We start from the raw sequence: 17,050 nt of genomic DNA on the forward strand, positions 1-17,050 counted from the left end.
TTGACTCCAGTGAACTATTGAAAATATCCGTTAACATCTCGCTTACCTGCTCAGCCACTTCCCTCAGTACTCTCAATTGCATATTATCTGGACCTGGAGCCTTATCTTCTCTTAGATTACCGAGCTGTTCCTTTACTTCCTCCACTCCAACCTGGATCTTCTGTAAAAGTCCTTCCTCGCTTCCTTGATAGATACTCTCAGATGTTGGCAATTCTCCTGACTGTTCTTTTATAAAAGTTGAAGAAAAAATACCTGTTTAATAAGCCTGCCATCTCACTTTCCTCACAAACCACTCTCCCGGTGCTATTCCTCAATGGGCTCACACTGGTCCTAACCTGTTCTTTTCCCCTTATATACTTAAAGAAAGCCTTGCTATTATGTTTAATATTCTTAGCCATGTCCTTCTCATACTCTCTTTTGGCTTGCTGAGTTATTTTCTTAACTTGCCTATGTTTACTCTGATAGTGATATAAATCTAACTCGAGTCATGATATTTTAAACCTAATAAATGCCTTTTGCTTCTCCTTAATAGCGTTCCTCATCTCACTGCTCAATCACCCTGGAAGAGACAACATCAAAGTCATCAATTTGATTTGAATTGAATTGATTTTAATCCCATCTTGAATTCAATTGAATAATAATTTTAAAAAACGTCACGGGTCAGGGTCAGGTGTCCGAGCGAAGAGGGGTTGCATCAAAGCAGGACGTCTTGGTACCCGGTCATCACTGCCAATAGTTATAGTGTCAGTTCTAATTACGTCTCTTATTAATTACGTAACACACCAGTACACAAATGCCACATAAAATACACCACACAAAATACGTCCTGGTGAGGATCTGCAATCTCTGATTGCTATTTTTCTTGTTATATCTTTGTTTAGAACTGTAGCTTGTATTTTTAATAGGCTTATTGAGTGTGTACGTGATGTGCCAGGTATATGACCCAAGTCCATATTTGTTTGGTGGTAGAAAACTGACATGTCTGGTACATGACTCGTATAATTTTATTTTATTTGGGGGGTAGGGAGGTAAAAACTGGCATGTCAGGTACTAAAAGCTGGTGGCCATTTTGAAAATAAACAAATAAATAAATAAAAAGGGCCTCCTCCTTCCTTCCATTGAGAGTCTGATGAAGTAGTATTTTTTTTTTTATCTTGCCAAAACGAAGCTTTTGCAAGATATGTTAGTCAGCTTGCATGTTTTTTTTTGTTTGTCTGTAATCACGTATAAAAAATTCTGCAGAGCACAGTTATCATTGGAAATTTTTGTAACTTCCCATATCAGAGGCCTATAGAGGTCCCTTTCAGCACATTAAATCTTGAAGGTCAAGGTCAAAGGTCAAGGTCACTGTCGCAAATCAGGGGAGTCGACGAAACCCTTATTTTTTGAGTAATTTTGATCGGATCGTCTTCAAACTTCATGGGAATATAATTCATGGTCTGGCGCTCAGCTGATAAATTTCTGGTGGCGATTGACCTTGACCTTCATGGTTAGCGCCTAAGGTCAAACATATTTGACCCCAAGGTCAAATTTTCAAGTTTTAGGAACCATATCGTGTAGTACCTCAAATTGAACACCTCGATGAGTGCTTTCTAGATATGTCAAGCTTGAGACATTATGACGTCATTTGGTGACGTTATGAGGCAAACGCATATTTTTCATGGTTACTCTGTAGAACGATTCTCATCGGCAGATGAGAATCGGCAGAACGATTCTCATCAGAATCTCTCGTAGGCAGATATTCCTCAAGGAGTCGCTCCTGGTGGATAGCAGCTCTGTTCACCTCAGTGTGACCTTAAAGAAGTCACACGTGGTCATCTTTTGGCAAGATACGGGTCACCCTGCGGGTGACATTGGTTTATTTTTATTTTTTTTTTGGCCTTTGCGAGTTCTCCATTTTGATAAACTTTAACAACTTTGTGCTCTGCAGTAATGATCCACAAACACAGCAGCGGCCACTCTTTCATGGTTTACCAAGTGTTGTTAAAATCTGTGTTGAAAAGCAGACATGGTGCACTGGGATCCCAGGTTCAATGTCATATTTGTTCAATGTCGACCAATGTCCTCATTATTCAAGTAAAGGTACATTAACGTTTCCTAATGTCATCGTCGTACATGCCAAACAAGTTGAAGTTCCTCCATGACCCTTAAAAAATAAAAATAAAACATAAGGAGACCGTGAAGTTACATTGGCAATTTAGCGACTCAGTAGTGGAAGTGTGATGTCAGTAAGATGAGCTTTTGCTGCGTTAACTATTTCTTACACCTTCTCCGTTCTTTGCTAACTCTAGTAGCAGCTATAATTGTATAATAATACCAATCATGTATTCATCTTCAATCATAAATGTCTGTTCTTCCTTTGGGAACTCGATCCACAGTGCCCTAGGGTAGGGGGATGGGTGGGGAAGGGGGGATGGAGAAGGTAAGCAATGACATGACACATGCATCATATAGAAAACTGCCAAGCATGGAACAATTGCTGGAGAATGACAATTTGAACTTTACTGCAGTAGATCCAGACATAACACCAAATATTTACAAAAATAACTTGAGCAGCATCCCAACTTAGCATTGGAAAAGCATTCAGAAGCATGAATCTTCAACAACCACAACCAAATTGTGCGACTACAAAGATGGTCCCTCACCTCATCACAGGCATTCCTGAACGGTAGGCCCAGTAGAAGACGGTGTACCAGTAGGGCAACAATGCATAGCGCTCACGCAGTGCCGTCCGCACTAGGGCGGTCGTGTCCGAGCCAAAAATCCAGGGCTCACGACGAGCGGTGTCTATATGCGCGTGCGCACGAAACAACGGCTGGTAGGCTCCGGCTTGGTACCAACGCACAAGCAGCTCAGTCGATGGATTCTTAAAGAAACCTCCAATGTCGGCTGTCCGGGGAACAAGCAGACATCCAAGGCCGTGATCATCAGCAACAGATAGCACACACATCCGATGAGCCATACATTAAGTTCCAGCCTATGCACAATCTTATCTCCAGGCAATAAAAAGGTCATTTGTGGAAAGAGCCCAAGTTTGTACCATTTGTACGTTCATTTATGGTTCAAATTTTTACCTTCTTCTATTGAGTACACAAATTCATTCCAAAACAACACCAAAAGTACCATTACAATCGATTATTGTGAAGATCAATGAATTTTTTCCATGGGCCATTGGTCCCACAACATTAGTTTTTTTTTTTCTTTCTTTAAAGCAACAAACCTGCAGTAGACAAACTAAAATAATTATTTGTCCAGTTGAATGAATTATGGATATTAACAAAGTCCTCCAGTCAAGTGGTGTGACCATAACAGAAAGGCCTCTCAAATCTTCTCATATTTTGGTGAAAAAAAAAAAAAAAAAAAAAACGATGCTTTTCAACTGCTCTTCATCATCATTAAAAGCTTTGCTTCGTTTACCTTCGCACTTCTTCCACCCACACATGCGACCGGGACAGCAATGATGTCACCAATCTTACTCGTCACCGATTTGTTCACACGAGGTACAGGTCCAAGCACGTAATCTGGTTCGCAAGCCTTCGAGAAAGACCTTATCTATAAAACTAACGTCCCATAAAGCACCGATGTCACAGAGCTCAAGGTGTTTGGCATAAAGATGAATGAGTACTGCATTCAAAAGGTATATTCAAGGTGTGGCAATTTACTCTGATTGGTTGGGTGGGAAGTGTTATATTCAGCAACTCAATTTTGAAAAACACCTTTTATCCTTTTATATCTTTTTCCTCAAATTTGGCCTCAATTCGACTTGACAAGCATGGTACATAAAAAGTCACATTTTCAAATTTGTGAAAGTAGTCATCTTCACGAGTCCTCCGTCCTATCCGATGTACCATACTCTCTGTTACAGGGCGTTGATTCTGCTGTCGCGGTTTCTTCGCCTGTTGTGTTGGGGAGTTTGCCATCCCTCTCCCAGCAGTAGTACGGGCAGGAATTTGTAATTTGTTCATGGTGCCGGTTATAATACACATGCTCTTCGCGAAAGGCACCATGGGGTCTTTAACGTCTAACTAATGCTGACAGATGGGACGCCCGTTTTAAAATTCATCCGAAGAACGGCACACACATTGATGAATAACCCTACCTGTGAAAGACCAGGATGACAGTTTATAGCTGGGCCGACATTTTAACCGAGCTTCGACAGCTAGGTTAAAGGTGAGAGTGCATACGTCTCGGCCATCCTGTCAGCTCAAGTCCTCTGTACTATTATGAATAACAAGATTCTAAATAAGCTGAACCATTTGGAAGAGACAACATCAAAGAACAAGAACTCTACTTTAATGAAATAGCTGAAGCGAGCAAAGACCGACTTCGTTGAAGGGAGGCCTTTGTTGAGTATATCTCCGGAGGATGAGGATGATGACGACAATGACGCAAAATTATTTTTGGCATTCAGTGCCCAGATTAGAAGATAAGTGATCTCCCACAAATGTTTGCAAGTGTTGAGGCTTACCTCCACTGAAGGAGAGTCCACAGAGATTGAGGCTGAGGACCATCGAGATGGACGCTTTGAGATGGCTCCACTCTCCCAAATTGTCACCCGTCCACACTGCCCCTACAACATCCGATACATGAAGTCAAAGCAAGAGACATTTCATGTACAGTGGATAATCCATGGCTATGATTGCCCAAAAAAGGTCACAAACAATTCCACTGGGTAAAATAGCGGGAGGGACCCTGGCCTTATCGATAGACAAGATGTTCGTGGACGGCTTGGGTTGGGGTTCGTGCTAGAGTCGGCTGGCCAAAATCCTGAAATATATTTATCACGGCATTTTTTTGTGACAAGTTTGTATCCCCTTTAAATGTCTTCGAAATGACCTAAGGTTTTGAATGAGATTCCATCTCAGCATTTGACCTTGAAGGGCAATTTCAAGGCCATTTTAATTAAAAATTAACCAATCATGGAATTCTCATAACTAGCTCTTTACCTTTTGTCAAATGTAAATAAAACTTGGTATCCCATCTAGATAAAATGTATTTCATTTGACTCAAAATTATCAAATACTGCAGACATTTCAATCACTGCCAGCAGTTATAAAGTGGCAGTTCTAATTAAGTCTCTTATTATGTGACACATTCGTACACAAATGCCACACAATACACCACACAAAACGACACAAACACCACACAACAAACCACACAAAACAAGTCCTGGGTGAGGGGCTGCAATCTCTGATTGCTCTTTTTATTGTTATTATTTTTGTTACATGGTCTGGGCTCGTGGAAGAGCGATGACGCAGAACAAATCATGGCACAATATAACAAAGGGAACAGCAGAATAAAGGGGGGGGGGGAACCAACAGCAGGGTGGAGATAGAAAGTAGATGGAGTAGACACCATGAACCAACAAACAAGGGATGCAGGTAACAATGAGGGGTAAGGAAGAACGCAAAGGTTGGACACTGCACAATATGGATACAATAAGCAAAATTGTGTTTGACCAGTTTGTGATTTTGTCAAGGTCTGAAGAGAGGGAAGAGGCTGCTGCCTGTCTGTCAGAAGGATGAGAGATGTCACGGCAGAGAATGGAGTCATCAGCAAAGAGATAAAGAGTATTTTCCAGTCAGTGAGATCATCTATCTATAATTCCAGCAATCTCTGTGTGTGTGTCTGTGACCGCTGTTTCTCGACAACCTCTGGTCCGATCTAATTGAAACTTGCCAGGTATATTGCTGGGGACCTGAGGATGTGCCTTTTCAAGGTTTGATATTAATCGGACAAGTGCTTCCCAAGTTATGGCCATTTATTTACCAAACCAATGGGAAGACACATTGTTGCGTGGGCGTGGCCGATGGGGAAGGGAAGCACAGCCACGTTCCCCATTACGGGTTACAACGTACGGGCTTCCGGAGAGTGATGACTTCGTGTATTCTAATAATTTGTCGATTTCTTATGCGCATTTATAGATAAACACAATGGCCCAAGTTATGATCGTTTTCATATTAGACGGTGTATAAATTTCGGGAACATCAGAGTGCTGGTATGCTCCAAATCAGGAAGTAAATTTTTTCTCTCTCATCTCTTTTTGTTTTTCCTTGCCACAACATTGCGAAAAGGTAAAATACGTTGGCGCTAATTGAATAATTGGGTATTAAAAATAAATTGCGAATAATCGTAACTGCGAATAATATCGAACTTCCGGGTCACGCATGCACGGGCACGTGAGAGCGAAGAAACGGCCTGTGTGGTTTATTTATTTATTATTATTATTATTATTTTATTTTTTACGGGCACATACGAGTTGATAAAGATTAGGAATAATATGGGGTCGAGAACACTGCCTTGAGGTACTCAAGCCTCGACAGGGAGAGGAAATGAAAGGGTTCCGTTGAGAGCCACACATTGTCTACGAGAGTGGAGGAAGTCAGTAATCCAAGAGTAGAGTTGGCCTTGGCTTCTTCCTTCAGTCACAAATAATGAAATAACCCTTCTTACACAAGTGTTGTTGGAATGACTCTTATGGGTTAATAAATGATTAGTACAACACAGTTAACTCCTTAATATTTGTTGAGAATAACCATAACATAATTAATTGTGAGGTGAGATATGCGTTGCTATAATGCTGAGATATGCTTCACTCTCGACCCAGCCCCCCCCACCCCTCCCTCACGCCTTCACCCCTCCACCATACATTTGGCTAGGCTTTATGTTCTTTTTCCTCTGTTTCTATCCTTTATGTTTCTTTTAAAAAGTACACCAAAGCATTGCAGCTCAGGCCAGGCAGGAATGATCAGGTGCCGTTTTTAATGGTATTGAAAGAACCACAGGGGGCACGTGAAAAATTTGTTACTCACGTGGCTGTCGGGTGGTGTGTTAGACTCTCACAAAGCATAACCTTCAAGAGAACAGCATTTTGTGGAGAGGTCATTAGAATAATTAAGGAATCTGCCAATTGTTTGATTTGTTCGAGGGCACATATCGAGTAAAGGGTAAAGGGTGTTAATTTATTACATATGCATTTGCACTGTTTTGCTTCATGTAATCCTTCCCCCGAGCATTTGCTTGTTATTAAATATACCTGGTCTTGGGGTGGATTGCGCTTGTTCTGGCTGCTTCGTTTGGTGGTTAAGGGTAGTTGTAGTTTGATGATAAAGTGGTTCAAACTGCCTCAGACTACACTCGTGACCCAACAGTTTACTCGGCCAAATTAGGTCATGGGGTGCTCATCGGCGCTCCCCCGTATTAATCCCACAATCCCAACGAATAGTGTATGGTGGCAAACAGACCCGGGAAGTTGCTCAGGGCTGTGGCCTTCGCTAGCAGTTGTGGTTGTTTTGACATGACCCGCGGAACTCAAACTGGGTAAGGGGTAACTGGAATGGACCTGCGGCTGTAACAATATAATAACCTTTTATGCAAAAGAGGGAGGTAAATGTGGACATGTAATACCCCATGAGGCATCAACATCTACATAATACTGGCAAACAACAACAATGTTCTTTCCGAATCATTAACTTACCTAAGTTGTCATAAAGTAAGAGCCAAGCAAAAACAAGTCGCACAGTAAGATTATTTTTGGAAATAATTCCATTGTAGAAGAGAGAAATTAATGAAGGAAGTGGTTGATCGGCTTAGAAACTGCTATCAAGTGAACGGTTCAAACAGTGGATCGATTTGAAGTGGTACAGAGTTGTGAAGAGTGGAATCAGAAAGAAACCAGGGAAGGGAAGTCAAAGAGGAAAGTTATTTCATGGGAAACAGACGCAAACCAGCTCCTGGTACAAACAAGCACCTGGCAATGGCATAGATCAGATTGAGGACTGCATTGATCCCCACTATGATGAATGTGGACAATGGCCTCGAGAAACTTGGATTACTCAAGGCATTATCAATCCTGAGAAAATGTCACGGAAATTCTGAAGTCGATCTCCATAAAGTTCTATGTAAATCTGACGATCGGAGTGTTTGGACTGGTCGTAAAATCGACACAAATTACATACTTTTTCATCCAGCGAATCTTTCAAACATACCAGTTCACCAATACCCTCACTTAAGAGTGATTTTTTTTATAAGATAGGCCCACCCATGAACATTGATGTCTTCAGATATTTTTCAAATTTTTATCCTAGGTTGTGTGTGGTCTAAAACTCAGAAAGCCAAATTTTTGATGTGATTGACCTATTCCTCGCCGTTTGGGCCACACCCAAAGTTTGGAGATTTTGGCACCCTTGAAATTCTTTTTCCATTTTCAAAGTGAATTATCTAGAATAATCATCAGTTGCCCAAGGAAATTCCTTTACAAACTTATTATATGGTTTGGGTACAAAAATATTTTGTACAAAAATCTATGGGATCTGGATGGTTATGGAGAGTGGTGCCACCTATAATCCCTTTCGGCAAACATTCACTTCAGACTTACTCTGGCCATATTTTTAATAACCATCAAGGTCCCATGGATTTTATGAGTGGATAAGATAGTACAAGTACTGTACTGTCCTCTGAAAGTAAAACATTCATGGGACCTTGGTGGTTATGGCAGTACAGGGGTCTCAAGACCACTTTGGGCTATACGATGCCCTTTTTCGAGCCACACCCACTCCCATAACCATCCTAATATTTTGAAACTAATATTATCAATTGAAAGTTCCATATCTACACTAACAAAACCAATAGTAAAATCCATGGGACCTTTTAAAAACAAAGAATATAAGTTCCCTTGTTTGAGTTCAAGTTCCCTTGTTTGACAGATAATGTACATAGCGATGTACATATAATGTACAGGTATATGTACACAACATGTACATGGTCTGCCTCTATCACCAATTTCCATCACTTGCTACAGAAGTCCACTATATTCCATTGCTGATTCTATTTGAAACTGTAAAATATGTATGTATTATGAAATAAATGCTGTTTTGAGCAAATTTTGTCTTTTGTATACATTCTTTATCTTGAAACCACGTAATTATGAGATGGAAGGTGATTTCTTTCATTTGTATTTGCCGCCTTACATGACTTTTTCCCATCATGCCATTTGTAATTTCCTTTTATTTGTCTTGGCAAGATGAAAGAACATGTAAAAAAAGTAAGCTGAATTTATATCCCCCCAATCCTTATATATCATACCTGGTAAGTTACAATTTCCCACATTTGTCTGCTTATAAATAGGTCAAAGGTTATCTGGGATTAGCAGTTTTTAAATCCAACATCAATTCAATCCAAGATACCATGTGTTTACTGTCTGTTCCAATGTGAAATCAGCATAGTTCTATCATTAGGCATTATGAATGTAGGTCATACTAATGCCATGGTGTCAGGGATAGAATGGCTGAGTCTAGTTCATGTTTAGTTGATTTATTTATATTTTGGTTTGTTGAATGAAAGCCAGTAGAAAAATTACCCCCATGTGGGGGTGACGGTCATCTCTATAAGACCACAAGTTCTCCATGTTCAGTTCAGGTAACCACGAAACAGTCCAAACTAACCGTTTAGATTGAAATAGTTCACAGAGATACACTAGGATAATACTACTAATGACATAATTAATAAACATGTATTGTTAATTTAGTACCCGGATTAACACAGCAGAATCACCAGTAAGTGCAATACGTGGTTTTCCGGTCCGTCCACTCTCTGGGGACATTTCACTTCCGGTTGTAGAAAAAAAACTAAAAAAATAGGCTTAGCTCTCAGAGATTATGATAACCCTGTAGATTATTCTTCACTGATTATAATGCAACTTTCGGAACGAAAATTGGTCAAGTATTTATAGAGATATTGAGGTTTGAAAAATCGTTAGAGCTAGCAAATTCATTAATTATTAATTCCACAGAAGTTTCATGACACTGCACAAAGTAACATGTCAGGTATGAAAAAACATTTTGTATGCCAGATTCATTAATTATTAATTCATTAATTATGGAATGTACTCATTGATATATTAATCAGAAAGCCCGAAGCATGTTGCATAATTTATCGCTTATCCCCTCATCCAGGATCCGTGGCCTCGCCCCACAGCCTGCAGCCCTATGTCCGCCGGTGATTATGTTAGATATCGGCACGATCGAGAGGAGCATGCGAATTATCCCTGCTGATGCACTGAATTGATGCAATCGTTTGGCCAGAATATTCGTTGTCAAGATGTTGCGTGATTAAATCACCAATACAGTCATTTGAATTTTTACCGCCGACATACTTCTTAACAATCACCTTCGCCCCAGAAACCACAGTCAATCTGAACCACGCTGGCCACTGCTCAGACGCCATGACTGGACTACTGCGCAGTTCTACTGCACAGCTTGGTTAAAGATGACTCGGCATTTTGGCGCACGCGCACGAAATTATATTTTGAAAATAAATGCCGACGTTTACATTTCGGGTTTTGAAACTTTTGCACCTTCGGCGGAAAATGTATAAATATAAAAGGCTAAAAATGTGTTTTATATTTATATTTCATTTCTCCTTCCTTCCTTGTTTGCGAATCGCATCGGCGTTTTTGGCCATCTTCCAGATCACGTGATGATCAAACGGGAAGGAAATTCAAAAATCTGTCCAGTTAGATACAAGATAATATTTTTTACCATCATAATCAATAAACAGTTGCTGAATATCTTGTAGAATGGCAGACTAGATAGGTTTTGAAAATGGCGATTTTTATAACTTACGTGACCTCGTGACCTCGTCCCTGACCTTGAACCCGGACAAAAGTTATATCGTTGTGCAACACTCATCGACCTCTCCCCACATACTAAGTTTCATCAAGATTGGAAAGAAAAATTGTTGACGGACGTACGGACGGACATTTGGTCCGGCTTTATTAGGTCATTTCGGTAGAGATGACCTAAAAATGGGGTGATTTGAACATTGCTTCCTGCTGTTCATGTTCAGTCCATTCTGAAAAAACATAGGCTAAATAAAATCTTATGGAAAAAAATCCTTTTATTCATGCACCAATAAAAGTTTAGGCCCACTTCTCCAAACACATACTTTTGCTCAACAGAAAATGCATCTTTTTGTTTCAGGGGACATCACTCAGCCATGGCATATAGATCGTGCATTTTCTAAAATGGAAATCATGGTATTTGCAGCCCATTTCTGCGAAGAAGAGCTCACTCGCTGACCAGTATAGCATCAATGAATTCTGGAGAATGGAGAGGCTGTCAAGGTTTCATTCCTTCATTTGTGTGAAAAGGAATTATTAATTTGGCCCAGTACACCAGAGATTGAAGAACACCCAATTTCAACAGTTCTGTGCAAGATGCATCCACCAACGGTTATCAACAATCAATGCCAGCTGATCTTCCAAAAGAAAGATTATGAAGATGCCAAGGCGTACATCAAACGTTCAGCATTGAAAAAATGTGAACAGATTCCCATGGATCATCCTAAAAATACTGCGTTTCGTATAAACCATCCGACCCAAAAAGTTACATAAATTTTATCTAAATATTTCATGGATTTTCTTCAACCCTTTCAGGAAAATAAAAGATTCACATCGAGAAAACATTTTTCTACCTATCTCGGCCACATTCAAAAAAGCATGGGGTTAAAGGAAACAAACAGATTTTTAGGATGGATGGCCCAAAAACAGATAAGACATTTAGTGAAAGTACTTCACTCTTGAATCAGCAATGGAATACAGTGGACTTCTGTAGCAAGTGATTGAAATTGGTGACAGAGGCAGACCATGTACATGTCATGTACATATACCTGTACATTATATGTACATCGATATGTACTGTACATTATCTGTCAAACAAGGCAACTTTGGACCCGTTTTATTCTTTGTTTTTAAAAGTTCCCATGGATTTTACTATTGGTTTTGTTAGTATAGATATGGAACTTTCATTTGATAATATTAGTTTCAAAATATCAGGATGGTTATGGGAGTGGGCGTGGCTCAAAAACGGGCTTCGTATAGTCCGAAGTGGTCTTGAGACCCCCTTTACTGCCATAACCACCAAGATCCCATGAATATTTTACTTTCCTAGGATAGTACAGTACTTGTCCTATCTTATGTACTAATAAAATCCATGGGACCTTGATGGTTATTAAAAATATGGCCAGAGAAAGTCTGAAGTGAATGCCGAAAGAGATTATAGGTGGCACCACTCTCCATAACCATCCAGATCCCAAAGATTTTTGTTCAAAATATTTCAGTACCCAAACCATAAAATAAGTTTGTGAAGGAATTTCCTTGGGCAACTGATGATTATTCTAAATAATTAACTTTGAAAATGGAAAAAAATTTCAAGGGTGTCAAAATCTCCAAATTTTGGGTGTGGCCCAAACGGCAGGGAATGGGTCAATCACATCAAAAATTTGGCTTTCCGAGTTTTAGACCACACACAACCTAGGATAAAAATTTGAAAAATATCTGAAGACATCAATGTTCAAATGTTACCGTTTTGGCCTATCTTATAAAAATTCACTCTTAATGAAAAGCAACAATTTACAACTGTGTTCCTAAGTCAGTACAGAAACAAAGAAAACATAAAAAACACAAGTAAGTGGAAATTGATGTGAATGTGTCAATGGATATCCCTCGACCCACATCAGACGTCAACCCACTGTTACGTTTGATTTCAATTCAAGGTCCCTTGAGAGAGTGTTAGAAAAGACATAAGTAGAAGAGAAAAAACATCAGATGCTTCTAACTCGAGGTATGGTCTGAAAAATGGTTTTCAAAGGGGATATGACCTTTGACCTATTTAATCTAAAACTTAAACTTAATAAATTCAGATTTGTATTACAATTCATACGTTTGCCAAGTATGATTGAAATCTCTCAAGTGGTTCATAAGTTATTGCAGAACACCGATTTTCAATTAAAGGGCACTTAACCATCAGCCATTGACCTTTTGAACCCAAATTTTAATTAAGTCATCTTTGTATTACAGTCCATAGTTGTGCTAAATTTGGTAAAATATAATCCCTTCAGCGATTCACAAGTTATCGCAGTTACTAAAATGTGCTTTCAGCGAAAGCTCACATGACCTTTGACATTTTGAAGCCAAAATAGAATAATTTAATCTTTACATCATAATACAGCTTTGTACCAAGTTTGGTAAAAAAAAATCCCATCAGTTATCACCATAATTAAAAAAAAAAATTGATCACAGAGAAAAGCATGAAAGGACAGCCGGACACACAACCAAAAAAACAAAGTACCTCCCACGCCTTCGACAGCAGTGGTATAAAAATGCACTCAATTAGTGTGCAATGGATGCTTGACCACCAGATCTTACCAAATCGCTGTGAACCAGCGAAGAAGGCACGTGCAAGTACAAATGGTCGCTCATTTCCACCAGACCGTCTGAGTTGGCCACCCACAGTTCCCCATTGCTGCAGTATTGGGTAATGTGCGAATGGGGGGGGGTGGGGTGAGGTTGGTTGGGTTGGGGGGGGGATTGGGGGGAGGGGTGAGGTAAGTTGGGATGGTTAAATTTTTAAAAAGCAAATCATGTATTTTCTTGGCAGCCAAACAAAAGCACTTTGATAATGACAGTTTTCCCTTCACAACAACATGGAGAGCAAGGGAAAGGCAATGAGGTCGAAACACAGACAAATGTTGTACCTGATAGAATCCATAAAGGTTGTGAACATCACGGTGCTCCCAACCACCATGGTGAAGTGCATCCTTGTGCAAGGTAACCTCAGGTCCATTAAAAACTGATGGTTCATTCATATCATTCCAGGTAAACAGAATGTCTGTGGAGCCCTGAATCCACGAAAGAAGATGCAATGGGATTAATGGCTAGTAAGTGTACGATTGAACTGCTGTGTGAAGAAACGGATCTGGATATGAGATTCTTCACCATTGAGAAATCGGGCCAAAAACTATATATAGTATAGCACAATATTTCAAAAAGTTGTGGCCAAGTTCCGTCAAAACTAGGTGGATGAGTTGGTTAGTTGACAAGAACAAGCCAATTCAATTATGGTTCAGGTCCGGATCCAGATCCGGCCTATCAGTACGATACAAAACGTAAACTGGTCAGCTTGGTGGAGGTAGGCACTCTACCGAGTGCCATTCTACTTTGTTGTCATCATTGGCAAAACAAGAGTGGATAATGTCAAATTCATACCAATGAGATTGTAATGGCAACAAACGACCTATCATCGCGAGTTTTGATGGCCATTTTGAATTGTCACGTGATGCATTATTGTAAGACACTGGGAGCATCAATCAATAGGTGATCCCTTTAACTTTAAAGCTCATCTTCATCGCGTACGCAGCAGTGAATGAAATAAAATGAATTCATTCAAATAATGACTTTATCCACAAAATAGTTGCAGCTTAATGCAGAACAACAACAAGGACAACGCAAAGTTCAGTCGCCCATGAAATAAGCATTGCAGATAATTCGCAATCTTGCCTGCTCGTCTGTGCACGTGTCACATGGTACATTGGTTTGGGGTCCGCGCAAACGTTAAAACGTTTTTTTTGTTTTGTTTTTTCTTTGACCAGATTTGCTTTGATTCCCTGTAGAGCACTTCATGAAACCTCCGAAAATATACACAGATCTGGCAGATGCTATGGATAGACAGTTCCTTTGGGGTACAGGGCATGAGGTCTCGCAGTGAATGCATTAAATCAAATAGCTCAATGAAGCTGATTAAATTTGGAATGTTCCCACATTTTTTGTTGACTCAATATAATTCTCCAAACATGAGAAAAAGATAAGTTTAATGCTTTAGAAATTTCACACTTTCTTGTGTATTATTGGAGGAGGGAACATGACCTTGCTTGCATAAAGTAAATCGGTATATCAGCTTAGTAAAAAGACTAGTTATTTCTTAAAATTGTCAGATTTCACAACAGATTCCAACACTTATTTAGTCCGGACAATATCCGATCCTCAAAACCGAAATAATATTTCGATGATGTACTTTAATTTGTCCATGAGAGTAGATCGTGGAAAATAATCATATAATGCATGAAATCGCTCCAAGCTCTTAATTTGAAAACTATAGTACTTACAAAAGAGATGTATACAGCGATTCATAGCTATGATGAACAGGCATTAAATAATATGAGTGAGGAAAGTGAAAAAAAGACTATCATTTAGAAACCGTTGCAGCCTGTTCCAAGTCAAGGCATGGTTGAGCAGGCCAAAAAACATGGAGGCTTCAGACCCAAGCGAGGATAAGCAGGAAACGCCTTAAGACCCCAGAGAGCGAGGTGGCCGAGCATCGCCTGATGAAGGATATTATTAAATAAGGCCGTTAATCATCTTCAAAAGGGGTGTTTTAATTAACCCAAACACCCAATTTTCACTCTTCACTTCCCTTGGAGTTTTCTTCGTATGCATGAAAAGTTTTAGGATGCTCGGTTTTATGGTTTTGCAGTTATGGAGGAGATACACTGACACACACACACACACACATTCACATGTATTAGTCATACATATACATATCTTCTTCTTCTTTCGGCTGCTCCCGTTAGGGGTCGCCACAGCGGATCATCCGTATGATCCGCATAGTGATTTGGCACATGTTTTACGCCGGATGCCCTTCCTGACGCAACCCTGGTCGCCTCTTACGACACAGGGATATGGTACACCTATTTTAACCGGGGTATACACCAGCCCAGTACACTGGTACTCACTTCGCCGACCTAGGAATGATGACATGCTGAGTCAACCCCCTGGTGTATTAATTCAGTGGCCCAACGGGGCTTGAACTCAGGACCTTTTGGATCCCAAGCCGCTGCCCTAACCACTGCGCCAACACCAGGCTCTTCATACATATACATATAAATATATATATATATGTATATATATATATATATATATATATATATATATATATATATATATATATATATATATATATATATATATATATATATATATATATATATATATATATTGCTACGGCTGTGGAAATTCGCAATACACCATAAAGGTCCCCAGCTCAGTTATGACGCTAAGTTTATGTGTAGATAGGTCCCCACCGTTGTTTAAAGAGCATTCTTCGTGTTCACCGGGCTGCGACCCTTTGAGATAGCCGTTTTTCTTTCACTATCGTTATTTTGGACCAACAGAGCACGCTACGACCGTTTACACCGCAAAAACCATCCGAAAACGTCGAACGAAGGCCCAGTGAAAGAACTGCAGCAACGCGCGAGTTTTCCGGCGCCAAAGCTGGCACGAGAAGCGGCGAGGAGCTCGCTCGCGATTGGTGGATGCGCGGTGCGACGTGGTCGGGAGTGAGGAACGCCCCCTTTTCGGGAAGCTTCGCGAAGGGAGGTGGAGCCAGAAACGGGGCGGAGCGAAGGGCGGAGCCCAGAGTTATTTAAGGCGGACAGCGACGAGCCTCGCTCTCTTCGTTTTGGGCTTCTCTCTCTCTGGTCCGGAAGCCCTCTCTGCCCCTCCTTATTCTCGGTGCAGCGCGCTCTCTCTCTCTCTCTCTCTCTCTCTCTCTCTCTCTCTCTCTCTCTCTCTCTCTCTCTCTCTCTCTCTCTCTCTCTCTCTCTCTCTCTCTCTCTCTCTCTCTCTCTCTCTCTCTCTCTCTCTCTCTCTCTCTCTCTCTCTCTCTCTCTCTCTCTCGAGCAGCCTGTTGGTGGAGACGCAGACGGGAGGCGCAGCAGTGCCGGCTGTCTGGTGGACCTGCGCGTCCAGACGAGGGGTGCAGCAGAGGGTTCGCCGGCCGCGTGGGAGGCCGGAACCAGGCGCGACCATGCTGACGGTCGTGGGAGAGAGACTGGACGACCACTAAAGGGAGGTCTAATCGTGTGTGTGTGTGTGTGTGTGTGTGTGTGTGTGTGTGTGTGTGTGTGTGTGTGTGTGTGTGTGTGTGTGTGTGTGTGTGTGTGTGTGTGTGTGTGTGTGTGTGTGTGTGTGTGTGTGTGTGTGTGTGTGTGGCACAGTGTCCCTATAAGTAAACCTATGTAAGTGCCTGTACATTGCTAATAATTATAGTCGGTTGTATTGTTTCTTGCCTGTACATTGCATTACTGCCTTGCTTGTGTTGTGTGTGTAATATGTGCTGTATAATAAATGTCCTTGTGTGAAATGTATCTTGTTCGTTGCGTCTTCTTTCCCCGATTGAAAATGCCATCTTGCATCGTGGAATAATTAGTAGTGGGT

At 40.7% G+C, this 17,050-nt stretch overlaps 1 protein-coding gene across 3 annotated transcripts in view; it reads right to left on the reverse strand.

Annotated features, from left to right (window-relative positions):
* GANAB (glucosidase II alpha subunit) overlaps window positions 1-17,050 on the reverse strand; it is a 76,153-nt gene that overhangs the window by 12,724 nt on the left and 46,379 nt on the right. For all 3 annotated transcript variants that reach the window (XM_085895873.1, XM_085895871.1, XM_085895872.1), the window contains 5 exons: window positions 13,534-13,677; window positions 13,205-13,301; window positions 4,469-4,570; window positions 2,646-2,889; window positions 2,318-2,382 (listed from right to left, as the gene is read on the reverse strand). In XM_085895873.1, coding sequence (XP_085751999.1) covers window positions 2,318-2,382; window positions 2,646-2,889; window positions 4,469-4,570; window positions 13,205-13,301; window positions 13,534-13,677 — 652 coding nt within the window. The remainder of the gene's footprint in view (window positions 1-2,317; window positions 2,383-2,645; window positions 2,890-4,468; window positions 4,571-13,204; window positions 13,302-13,533; window positions 13,678-17,050) is intronic.

This window comes from Eptatretus burgeri, chromosome 9 (assembly GCF_056783735.1).
Source record: "Eptatretus burgeri isolate ZD-2024b chromosome 9, Ebu_testis_v1, whole genome shotgun sequence".
NCBI classification, from domain to species: Eukaryota; Metazoa; Chordata; class Myxini; order Myxiniformes; family Myxinidae; genus Eptatretus; species Eptatretus burgeri.